This window comes from Nuphar pumila, chromosome 9 (assembly GCF_984573655.1).
Source record: "Nuphar pumila chromosome 9, dmNupPumi1.hap1.1, whole genome shotgun sequence".
Classification (NCBI taxonomy): domain Eukaryota; kingdom Viridiplantae; phylum Streptophyta; class Magnoliopsida; order Nymphaeales; family Nymphaeaceae; genus Nuphar; species Nuphar pumila.
In genome coordinates, this window is record NC_143257.1 from 9587471 (window position 1) to 9600925 (window position 13455).

At 33.0% G+C, this 13455-nt stretch overlaps 1 protein-coding gene across 1 annotated transcript in view; it reads left to right on the forward strand.

The window, feature by feature from the left end:
• LOC149828396 (protein HLB1-like) overlaps positions 1-869 on the forward strand; it is an 86070-nt gene extending 85201 nt beyond the window's left edge. The window contains exon 14 of the mRNA XM_090017555.1: positions 430-869. Coding sequence (XP_089873681.1) covers positions 430-540 — 111 coding nt within the window. The 3' untranslated portion in view covers positions 541-869. The remainder of the gene's footprint in view (positions 1-429) is intronic.
• Positions 870-13455: the final 12586 nt, after the last annotated feature.

The window sequence follows — 13455 nt, forward strand, 5'->3', positions numbered from 1 at the left end:
ATATTGGAGATTGAATTGAAGGAATTGTCATTATATCATGGGTTTATGCCTGAATTGTGCATGTTAAATGGAATTGTTAGTTGAAGTTGCTGAATAGTTTTAATGGAATGATATATTTCAAATGTAAGTCCTTTTCTTTTTCCAAGCCACCTATTTTGACCAGCTGCTTTTTGCTACCCTTCCAAAACTCTTATTATCAATTATTATTGGTAGACGGTTGAATACAGTAAAAAGAAATCGCACAAGTGAAAAGGTTTTAAAGTATAAAAATCTGTTCTTGCGTATGTTGTTTTCTTATATTTTCTGCAATGGCTATTTCTTATAAGATGTGTTATTTTAGATTGGCTCTTTTGGAAGTGCCTATTTGACTTGGATATGCACAATAAATTACTTTACCAAAGGATGATTAACATCGACCATTTATTTCAGGTAGCTGACACATGGGAGTCCATGGATGGATGGATGGATGCAGTTCGTCTTGTTTACACCATCTATGCACGTGGAAAGAGTGACATACTTGCAGGTGTTATAACCGGCTGAACGTCTAGGAGAGTTTTTGGCAGAGGGATTCTCTTAGCCTATGCCAAATTCACTGGTTTGTTCTATTGGAGTGAGCTTTCTTCCAAATTGATATCGATCTCTTAGGTTGCAAATAATTGAAGTCAATGTATTATGTTGTTCATTATTAATTATAGCACACAGAGTTACCTGAAAGCTTGTGTAAACAGCAGTTAATGAATACTCATTTAGCTCAAAGCAGCTCCTAGTTTGGAATAGGACACAGTGCCAGATATACGACATTTAGACAACAGTGTATTCTAATACATGCTCGGATACATCATCAATGCAATCGACCTCAGCATTTCTCGGATCCTTGGCATTCTATGCCTCTTCAGTAATGATTCAGTGAACTTTCCAGGTAGCGCTATTTGTTTGATGACATAAAGACCGAGGAATGCCCTGCTTTTTCATCTTTGTTATACAGATAATGTGGAATCTGGTATCCAGCTGAAAGACTAAAATGGATGTTTGCCAAATCCTTTATTTATCTTCAATGGTTAACATCTAAAGCTGCTGGTCCGATTTGTTTGTGGATGCCGTCATGCTGAGTGCGTGGAAACAACTGTAATACTTTTTAAACTTTTGTCATATCTTCGTTTCTCTTTTCACTTAGATATCTGTTGGTTAAACTGCTAAGCTCGTTGTTCGTTAGGTACTGTCGAATCTCCACAAGTGTAAGTTCTTAATCTCTATTTATTTTGGATGCCTTTTTCTTCACAATTAAGGTATTTCAAAGGTCTATAACCATTTTTTGTTGCTCAAGTTCCCCTTGTGCAACCTAGTGTCAACATCTTAGAATTTTCACGAGATGTTTTTGTTTAATCTAACGATGCTTTTGGTTGCATTAACAACTAGAAATCCTGGATCTGAATGATATAGGATCCTCTGTGGTACAGAAAGGCACTTCCAAGTACCATCAGAAGCCAGAACATGATTAAAAAGGTTTTACATTCAAAAGACCGAGTCAGCAAATAATATGTGGGTTTAATTTGTTTCTAATTTTATAAAATGAGGTGGAAAATAGTCATATAATTCTATGAAATAAAAGTTACAGTATGGGAACCGTGATCTACATTCAAGGCTGCAATTTGAAACTGAGTTTGATACAATTCAATTCATGCTTGAGTTTTTTATGAAGTATTTTTTTAATATAAATTTTAGTCTACAAAACGTTTCCTGAAAAAGATGTGTTTGCCAGTGGGAGTCTTGCTATCATCTGGAATCTCTTGGGTTTCTGCATTGCAGACAATGAGCTGTTTGGCCTTTGGAATTGAAAGCTCAAAATCGTGCGAGAGCTCTTTCCTCTGTTAAAACAACAAATACACCTGGGATCTTCCTCGCTTTGGCGAGGGTTTCTCGTCATAAAAAAAAGCCATTTCCTTGTATGTTATGAACATGGACGTTGAGTTTCCGGAAAAATGTAATTCTTAGAACAAATTGATTGGGTTTATCTTCCACTAACAGAATAGGTCCTTGTACGAATTTCACCGAGGAAACTCTCTGTTCATCTGGGTGCGGTCTTATATTCATATGTTTTCACAAATGGTGCTTGCGAACTGTACAGACAGCGAAAGGGGTTGAACAAATAATTGATGCAGAGCCAAAAGTTTGAGGGGGGCGAATAAAATGGATATTTGGATCTCAAGATCCACATATTAGTCTCTTCTATCATTTCTTGAGAAACTGCATTTTTGACGTGTAAATTCTTGCTCGTTGGGGTTGGTGAGGGTGTCAGTTCTTTTAGTGATTCATGGGGTTTTGGCTTGAGTGGCTGAAGGGAATTCCATGTCAATTCTTCGATGTCCCATCATCTTAAACCGTCTTGTAAGCTGCAATTTACAAACAAATCTAGTGATATCTGGGTATTTTGTAGCTTGTAATATGGAAGGAAATATCTGGTTCTATCCGGCAAAAGTTTATTTTCAAAATTCATGGATCGAGCCCTCTCCCCCCCCCCCCCCCCCCCCACACACACACACACACACACACTCCGGGGCATTCACGTTTGCAATGCCCTGTGAAAGTTGGATTTCTCAAGAGCCGCTAATTGCAAACTACATTCATCTCCTCAAGTTTACTGAAACATGAGAAAGTGTAAGTTGTGATTATGATTCTCACTTGAGAATGCTCCTCCCTTAAAACTGGGAAAAGGTAGTCACAAGACTGATCTTCTAACCAACAATCACATATCAACTCTTTCAATTATGATGACTAATCCACCCTACGATCAAAGCAAATATGGACTTCATTTAAAATTGGAGTCCCCTGTTTTCCACAAGGAAAGTTGGTGCCTCGTTTGTTTGTCAATGTAGGGCTCACAAAAGCACTCAGTTTTTCATGCATTTGCATGGAAAGGCCACATGTTCTATGGGACAGACATGCCCTTAGCATTCCTCAAACTTGATGACATTTTAGGGTATGTTTACTTCCAACACGAGGGTGCCACGACATCCTCTTCAATGGAATTCAAGTCCGATATCCCTTATGGGCACCCTCTTTCACCATTAACCGAGTCTGATGCTTGAACAGTAAAATAAATAACACTCATATAGGGAAACTGGAATATGTTTACCAACCAAATATGTTTGCTGGTATGAACCGAGATTTTTATAGTTTTTTTTTATAATTCTAACGCTGCACATGCATTCGGCGTGGTCCATTTGCTAGGAATAGTCTGTTGGATCATCCTAATCAGATCAAGAAATGTGATTTTTATGCATGAATATTTATGAAAATTCTAAGCCATTGATTTTCAACCCTTAAAATATCATTCTTATACATCGTAATTGGATGATCCAAGAGTCTATTTTTATAAAACCAAGTGTCTAGATCACATCTGTATGATGAAATTTTAAAAAAAAAATAAAAAAACCCATGAAAATCTTGGCTCATACCGATAAACATATATGGTTGGTAAACATATTTTAGTTACCATATATACACACACACACACACACACACACACACATCCATGCAAGGGCAGAGCCAGGAATTTAAACTAGGGTGGGCACAAATGTACAGTAAAAAGTTGCTATTTGAAAAACAAATACATGCTATATAAAACAAAAACAAAAACAAAAACAAAAACAAAAACAAAAACAAAAACAAAAACAAAAACAAAAACAAAAAAAAAACATAAAATTCTCATCTATACTAATTGAAAAAAAAATCCCTAAAATTGTAAGTTCTAACCAAAGTCAAGTATTCATTCTTCATGTTTAATGCTAATTAAAAATAAAAATACATAATACCCTAAAAGCATAATCCAAAATTCATATCATTTAAACAAATAGAAAATCGAAACTCTAATTCTTACATCATCAATTATGCATTTATGCTCATCAAACATGTAGAATTATTTTTAATATTAATTAAAAACACAAAAAGACATAAATTAAATACTCATCAAAATGCTATTAAAAAAATACAAAAAACTCTAAAACCTAATTAAATATTCATGCCATTAAAAAAAGCTAAATAAAAACCTCAATCTTGACAAACATCATTCATAGTTTTCATAAGCTAATTGAAACAAAAAAAGATAACAAAATCCCCAAATTTCTAACTAAAATCAAACATGTCGATTATGTCTAATACTGACTAAAAAATACAGAAATAACTTAGTAATATCCATCACCTTAAAAACTTAAATGCTAATTAGAAAAAAGCACAAAAAACCTAAACCGTAGTTACTGAAATGCAACTATTTAAGAAAAAGTAAATCAAAAACCTAAATCATAATCCTAACAAACAACATTTTTAATTTCATATACTAATTGAAAAAAAACTATAATAAAAAGTTAATTAAAAACTAATTAAAAATTACCAAAAACCATAATCCTAAAAAAGGGCATGCAAAAAAGAAAAAAAAAACACACGACGAATGGCCTGACATAGGGCACTGGCCAGAGAGAGAGAGAGAGGACTTGGTCTTGTGCACAGTGTGTCAGAGGCTACCTCTAGACCAGGGGCAATAGCTGGAGTCCTGCGAAACTTTGAGTGATGTGGGTCGGGGGTGGTGGCTTGTGGTCGATGAGCATGTCACATGTGTCGTATGGTTGTGGGGCCAAGGTGACTTGAGGAGGGGCACATAAAAAGTTGAGAGAGACAGAGAGAGGTGGGATCAGGGGATCAAAAGAATCAAGAGAGACAAAGACAGAGAGGTGGGGTCGACAGAGTCAAAAAAAAAAAAAAAAAAATATATATATATATATATATATATATATATATATATATATATATATATATATATATATATATATATAGAGAGAGAGAGAGAGAGAGAGAGAGAGAGAGAGAGAGAGAGAGAGAGAGAGAGTACTCACCACTCATCTCGAGGTCACCTTGATTGGGTCAGGCATAAGTGGTGCACACCCTGACCTGAGACACTGCCCACCTGCAGTCCAGGTCAGGGTGGACACCTTGACCCATAACCCCTTTGGGGTTATTTTGAGTCAGTGTGGGCACATGTCCACCCTGCCCACAATATGGCTCCACCCCTGCATCCATGCTAAATGGGTTTTTTGGTATTTTCTCATTTCATTTTTCAATTCTGACCATACAGATGGTAAATGTAGGTTATGTATTATTGCAAAAGTTTGTAGGTTCAAACACCTCTCGATCTCTATAGCTCAGGTTGCTTTGATCCAATTGGACCTCATAGATGGATTCAACATGTCCAAAAAAATGTGGATCACCTTTTGAATCTCAATTTTTTTATGAAAAAAAAATTTACAACTCGGGAAAGTATCACGTATTATAGGCCATTGACTTTTAAAGCCTTATAAAACACAACCTACATATCGTAATCGAGTGATTTAAGAGCCAGTTCTCACTAAAAAACATGTAGATCACATCTGTAATGTAAGTTTCATAAAAAATAATAATAAATAAATAAAGACGTATTTGTACCTACAAATGATTGTAGCAAATATGGTCCATAAATGTGTGTGTTCATGCATAGGCCTAGACTATCCAAGTTGGGCTCTGGCTTGGCCTACTAAAATGCCAAGGCCCGGTTTGGACATACTTCAAAGTCCAAACACACGCCTGGCCTAGTGGTCACACACCTAGATGACATAAACTAAACAAAAAATGATTGTATTGTACGACTAATTTGACATATTTTCCTAAAAACCCTACAATTTTCATTATTCTCTCAATGTCCAAAATCGCAAATATCTAACCTCGTTTGGACCTTTTTACCCTTCACAATTGTGAATTAATGAGATATTGCAATAAAGTTCTACCGCTCATCAGCTAGTGCAAACACTCACTTAAATCCAGAATCGCACATTTTCTTGTGCGAACCTCACAAACTCACATAAATTTATTTGCAAACATTCGATGAAATTGAAACCACTAAAATCATAAATATCCAATGTTTTTACATATACTTCATGAATTTGCATAAATATATTTGTGTATATTCTGTTAGTCTAAAACCACTAAAATCACAAATATCCTACTTATTCACATATACTTCATGAATTTATTCACAACATTGTAAATATATATACGAACCCCCACTGAAACTAAAATTCGCAACATTATAAATATCCATAATAAATATTTGTGAATTTATTACACATATGCAAGTTTTCTTATAAACTCAATTTTGTACTTAGGGTTTCTTCTTTTTGTTTGTGTCTGCAAATAACTTTCTTGTAGAACCAATTGCATTTTTTATCTCCTCTTGCAGCGATTCCTGTGTAATTTGAAGTTGCGGTATCATCTTTGTCATCAACTTTCCCCATCTACAGGTTCGAAAGGTGAGTTTCATACAAACTATATATATTCATATTGTCTATTTTTCACTCAACTTTTTTTTTAGATATGATAATTTAATAGCCCCATGCATATTTATGTGTGGTTGTTGCTATGAATGTTTTTTGTATGTTTTCCTGTGTAGTCATCGACTTTCTTAGCCACCAGATTTACCATTTAAGGTTTTTTTCATATATATATATATATTTGTTTTTGTTTTAGACGATTTATGTTTGCTTTCTTGTATGTTGGTGTAATAGGACTAGGTTTTAATGTGCACAACTATTGAATAGCGATTAAGAGTTTATTGTTGATAGTTGGTTTTTAGAGCGGTTGTTGCGTGTAGTTATGTTAATTGAATGTATAAAGTGTATATGGATGGTCTTTTCTCACATGCTATTTTCATTAGATGAATGATATGTTGTATGGTTGGTGTAGGTAGTAAATGATGGACTATGAAATTGTTAGAGTACATTACTCTAACATTGATTCCCCTACTTGGTGATCTATAATCATCTCAAAAAATAGTAGCTATATATAATTTATGGCTTTGATATCTCAAAAAACCGAATATGTGAAAGATTCAATGATCTTCCGATACAGTTTTTCACAGAACCTAAATATTCAACATGTAATGCTCCAGGATTTCTAACCCTTTGAAAAATTAGGTGAAAATTTAAAACTTTTTTTTTCTTATTAAAATCATTAGTACAAACCTTTTCAAATAGGGATTCAAAACCTTGAGTGGGTTACGTTACAATCAAAATGATTATACTAAATTCAAAAGAGGATAACATGATACAAATAAAATACTTATTCAAAAGAGTAGTGTATCATTTAAAATATTACAAAACTAATACAATATTATGTGTCTGAATTCAGTGTCTGGAAAAGAAAAATGATTGGCTTATCGATAGCATCATTGCATCCCACATCCACTCTACATCGTATTCTTTACCTGGAATTATCTGCCATAAAAAGGGTCAGACTTGTGACAATCTAGTATATATATACCAATTTCAAGTAACTCAGGATATTAAAAACATATTCAAGTGCCATAATTTATATCTATCTATGCAACTCAGATGTCACAATCCATTAACAATTTTATATAGATTTATTCCACAGAAAAGTATATTTTTTGCACTAATCATGTTGATAAATATAGAAAAGAACATACTTAATTGTTTATATTATCATGGCATATTTTTATCTCAAACTATATGGATCAATGGTCTTTGTTTCAATATTTACTATCCACTCTGGTATGTGGGGGAGCACAACATTGCATACAACCGAAGTGACTTAGGGTATATTATTCTCAAATGTTTTAACCCGGGTGCCTGACTGAGTAGACCCAAAGTGGGCAGTTAGTGACCAAAAGAAGTCTCCACTAAGGCAAAACAAAAATAGGATGCATCTTAGACTACTGCAGTAGTTGGGATCTATCACTTAGGACACATGGATAGTCTCGAACTACAAGACTTACGAGTGAGTGGAGAGCACTAGGACGCCTTGCTTCAAAAATTATATCAAAATCACTCAAGGTTGTACCATCTATCTTCTCTAAGGTAGAGATCAGAATAAAATGGGTCAGAAGGGTTATTTTTATTATAGAGATCAAAATACCCGTTTGAGGTAATAATCATACTATCGTATATCCAACCCAATTAGCAATTGTTCTGTATATACAAATAATTCGCCTATGAGGCAGATCACAAATATAGGTATGTCTGTAAATATGTTTTAAATTGACACATGGTGTCTATGGCACCTTAGGGTTCATGTAGACCTTTAAAATGTACAAGCATACCTTGACATATTATAGTACAATATCAATTATAAGCCATACTCAGAATATACAAGCATGTTTTGATGTCTTACAATATAATGATGGTCATAAGCCATACTCAGAATGTACAAGCATGTCTTCATGTCTTACAATACAATGGCGGTCATAAGCCACACTCAGAATGTATAAGCATGTTTTGACATCTTACAATACAATGTCAATCATAAGTTATACTCAGAACGTATAAGTGTGTCTTGATGTCTTACAATACAATATCAGCCATTCATATATCATTTACACCAGTGAGCCCAATGGCACCATCGAAGTTCCTTGAACTCCTAGATTCCTACATGAGCCATACTGATTCATGCATGCATGTTATGGCATGCTAACACAGTTATTAGGGTGTCGTGACCCATCAATCCATTGAGCGAAACCATTCATTGCATATATTAGTTATATGATACAACATTTTAACAAAAAAAAGCAGAATTATCACATAATTCAAAATATGCGTATTCTAAAACGTGAAGCATCTAAACCTTAATCATTCATAATTCCTATGCATTTAAAGTAATTCATATATGTATTATTAGAAATCTCATAAGCATATGTAAAAGCTTGCACACTGGCAAAGGCTCATAATACATGTCAAAAACCTGTAATATATATTAAAAAGTCATAATACATTTCAAAAGCTTGTAATATATGTTTAAAGCTTATAGTACATGTTAAAAGCTCATAATATAGGTTAAGAGCTTGTAATACAGGTTGAAAGATCATAATGCAAGTTGAAAGTTTATAATACAAGTCAAAAACTAATAATATATGTTGAAAGCTCATAATAAAATTTAAAAGCTCATAATGTAGGTTAAAAGCTCATAATACAACTTGAAAGCTTATAATATATGTTAAAAGATCGTAATATAGGTTAAAAGCTAATAATACAGGTTGATAACTCATAATACAGGTTAAAAGCTCATAGTACAAGTTAAAAGCATGTAATATTGGTCATAAGCTCATAATACAAGTTGAAAGCCTATAATATAGGTTGAAAGCTTATAATATAAGTTGAAAGCTCATAATACAGGTTAAAAGCACATAATATACACCAGAAGCTCATAATACATGTTAAAAACTTATAATATATGTTGAAAGCGCATAATATAAGTTAAAAGCTTGTAGTATAGGTTAAAAGCATGTAATATTAGTCAGAAGCTCATAATATAGATTGAAAGCTCATAATGCAGGTTAAAAGACCATAATACAGGTTGAAAGCTCATAATACATATTAAAAACTCATAATACAGGTTGAAATTTCATAATATAGGTTAAAATTTTATAATACAAGTTTATAGCTCATAATACAGGTTGAAAGATTATGATACAAGTTGAAACTTCATAATATAGGTTGAAAACTCATAATAGAGGTTGATAGCCTGTAGTACATGTTGAAAGTTCATAATATAGGTTAAAAGCTCATAATACAGGTTGATAACCCGTAGTATAGGTTGAAAGTTTGTAATACTGGTCAAAAGCTCATAATACAGGTTGAAAGCCCATAATGCAAGTTAAAAGTTTATAATACAGGTTGGAAGCCTATAGTACAGATTGAAAATGCATAATACAGATAAAAAACTCATAATAAAGGTTGAAAGCTCATAATACAGGTTAAAAGCCCATAATATAGGTTAAAAGATCGTAATATAGGTTGAAAAATCATAATACAGGTTGAAAGCTTGTAGTACAAGTTGAAAGTGCGTAATATAAACACATGTGAGATTATCGAAACATAATTAATCGTACACTAGCACATACACAACAAGAATATATCTGTGACATAAAAAATTATGAGCATTTGGTATATAGACCTACACTGTAGAGTGTATCGATAAGTGATGAAAAATTTCCAAAATATCCCAAGGAATTTTCCTCCAAATGTGTTTTTGGCAATCCTTACGTATGCATAAGTACATCGATAGAAGTGGAGTCAATTTACGTGAATCAAGTGATGGGAAACTGGTAAAAAGAGAGAACCAAATTGAGAGAGATCGGGTCACTAAGGAACCAAACTACTAGAAAAATTAGGTCGTTAAAAGGGGAACCGATTACTAAAGGGCAGAGCTGGGTCAAGAGGGTGTGAACCAAGCTAAAGAGGTTGCAAACTGGCTAGCCAAGAAGGTGAACCCGGTAAGGTTTAGGGATAGAACTGGTTGGGCTGAAGTGGTGGAGGACCACCAATGAAAGAAAACAAAACGATATATACAATGAATTTTGATTTAGTTTGTGCAACTGAATAGTAAAATAGCGGTAACAATGATCATGTTGACAGTAAAAAATCAGATGATATTGATGATGATGAGTATACCATGTCAATAGGAGAGGACAAAAACAGTAATGACATGAGACAAATAATGGCGAGTGAAAGCGATGCACCAACAACATTTAAGAAGTTAAACCCTTGATATGTTGTATAATTATATAAACATTTATTGGGTAGTAACTTGTTTATGTTTTTACACTAATCAGATGTAGTTAAATATGTTGTTGTTCAATGGATTCTCATACAATGAGAGCAACTAAAAATTATTGAAACAAAGACATCTCATTTATATGACCAATTGCGTAACAAAAAGCTTAATGATTGTGAACAATTTCAGTAGCTAACAATAGACTCAAACGATCAAGAAATTTCTTTTGGTAAAAGGTTTAATGATCTCCAACAATACTGTGAGTTTTTGAAAGATCATGTAACTAGGAATAACTATAAAACAAAATTTCTAAAGAGATGTAATAATAGAATCATGCACGATGAAAAACTTGCAGATGGCGATTGATTGTCTTTGAAAGATCCATTGCACAAAGGTATACAGAGCAGGGTTCTTTCAAGTAAAGAAGTATCAAAGTAAGCATACATGTAGCGGATCACTGGGCAACCTTGTAGTAGAGAAAGTGCCTTTAAAGTAGATTTTAGGTATTATTCACAAACACATGCATGATAACTCAACGATAACTCTATAAGAAATCATGAATGACTTCAGTTGCAAGGAAGGTATGGAGGTTACTTACAAATAAGCATAGCATGGATAGGAGCAGACTAAGGAGGCACTATATGATTTATTTGAAGAGTCCATCAAGACACTTTTCACCTATTTGAATCATCTGATGAAGGCTAACTGAGGATCGCTAGGGTATATTCAGATTGATCGAAAAGATCAATTTTAGTACATGTTCGTATCCTTCTTCCTATGCATCGATAGTTTTTTAAAGGATAGCATACAATTCTTATAGTAGTTGGCATGTTCTTAAAAGAAAGATATGCAGATATATTGTTATAAGCCCATAATATTGATCCTTATAGTGAGATATTTTTTGTAGCATTTGCAATTGTTGATAAGGAGTCTAATGAGTCATGGGCATATTTTCTAGAGCATTTATAACATGAATTCATGCATTTCAATGAATTTAGAAAGAGAATACTGACAATTATCTCAGATAGGCATAAAGGTTTAAAATATGTTGTCTCCTACACATGGCCTACATGTCATGTTAGATTTTGCATGAAGCATTTGATGAAAAACTTTTGGAAGAAATTTGGTTCACCACTTAGTGCACTTTGGTGGAGTTTAGCTTGAGTAGCCGTATCATTTCCTTAGAGAGCATGGACTTGTTGTAGCTTTTGATTGCTTGAAGAGCACGGACTTGCCGTATCATTTCCTTGAAGCTGTCAAGGTATCACTTACACAACTTTGCATACTTACAAAAGTTAAATTTCCATGTGCACAACAACATTAAACTAGATTTATTTTGCAACTCTTAATTCCTTTCAACTGGGGCAATGAGGACTGAGTTCTTTGGGAAATGAACATGAAGGAAAAAGACTTCTGGTTGTATAATTTTACGCATAACACATATTTAATAGATAAAAGCTTCAAACAAATAGTACAATAACATAATGTATTCAATAATATATTTGCTTTATTGCGTATGTTTGTTATCTCATTTTCTTTCATGTGTTTCAAGTTTTTTTTTTAGCGTGATTTGAGTTATATAGATTAGATGGCATAGACCATGGAGAGTATTTCCTAACAAGAGAATGAGTAATTATTTTTCATTGGTTTGTTAACTCAATTTGTACATGTATATGTTTTTTAATTGGTATATGATTGTTACAAATATGATTCTAGTATATTTGTCATAGTGTATATGCAATACTTGGGCAGGAACTAAGGATTGAACTTTATGCAGGTATGTGTTTATATGTCAGTTGTTCAGTTCTTTGAGATGTCTATTGTAATTAGTTGTTTGATAATAACCTTTTTTCAGCAAGATGTCATAGATATAAGAAATCATATGATCAACTTCTATAAGCACATGAAGAAGCGAGCTTCGAAGGGTATGAAGGCCAATGAAAAGGCAGAGTTTGAGGAGACATTGGTCAGTGAGGTACTGGATGTCATTGTCTAGATAGCTGAGTTGTGGACAATTATGGGTTTATTATAAATTTGTATTGTAAACTTTAAACATTAAGGATGTCAATGCACATACACATATGAGCAGTTGATACAATTGTTCTTTTGTTATTGTTTGTATTATTTAGATTCAGTTTTTATGGTTTGTAGATGCACACACATGCATAAATGACTATATGTGCGAACATGAATGAATGAATGAATGTATCAACATGTACGAGTAGGTTCATTTTCAATAAATGAATACTAATACATTTATGCAAATATTTACTAGAATGCGAAAGTCTACATAATTTGTCAATTTTCACAAATATATTATATAGTCTTCTTCCGTCTACATAAAATAATTGCAATGATGAACAAGGCCGCATAAAATTTTTGCGAAAGTCGATGAATATTTGTGTCATTATCATCATAAATATTTGACAATTTACGTAATTATTTTATACGACATGTCTCATTTTTGCATAAAATAGTTATGAAACTTGATATTCTGCATAAAACAATTATAAAAATTGACAAATATTTACAATAATGGCACAAATATTAGTCGACTTTCACAAATATTTTATGTGAAATGTCGAGTGTTGCAATTATTTTATGCAGACTTCTTCATTTCACATAAAATATTTGCAAAAGTAGACAAATATTTGTGTCATTATCATCACAAATATTTGTCAATTTACACAATTATTTTATGTGGCGAGTCTCATATTTGAGTAAAATAGTTGTGAAACTTGATATTCTGCATAAAATATTTGTGAAACTTGATATTACGCATAAAATAGTTGCAAATTTGATAAATTATATGGACTTCCTTATTCTAGTAAATATTTACATAAAAATCATAAAAATTGAACCTGC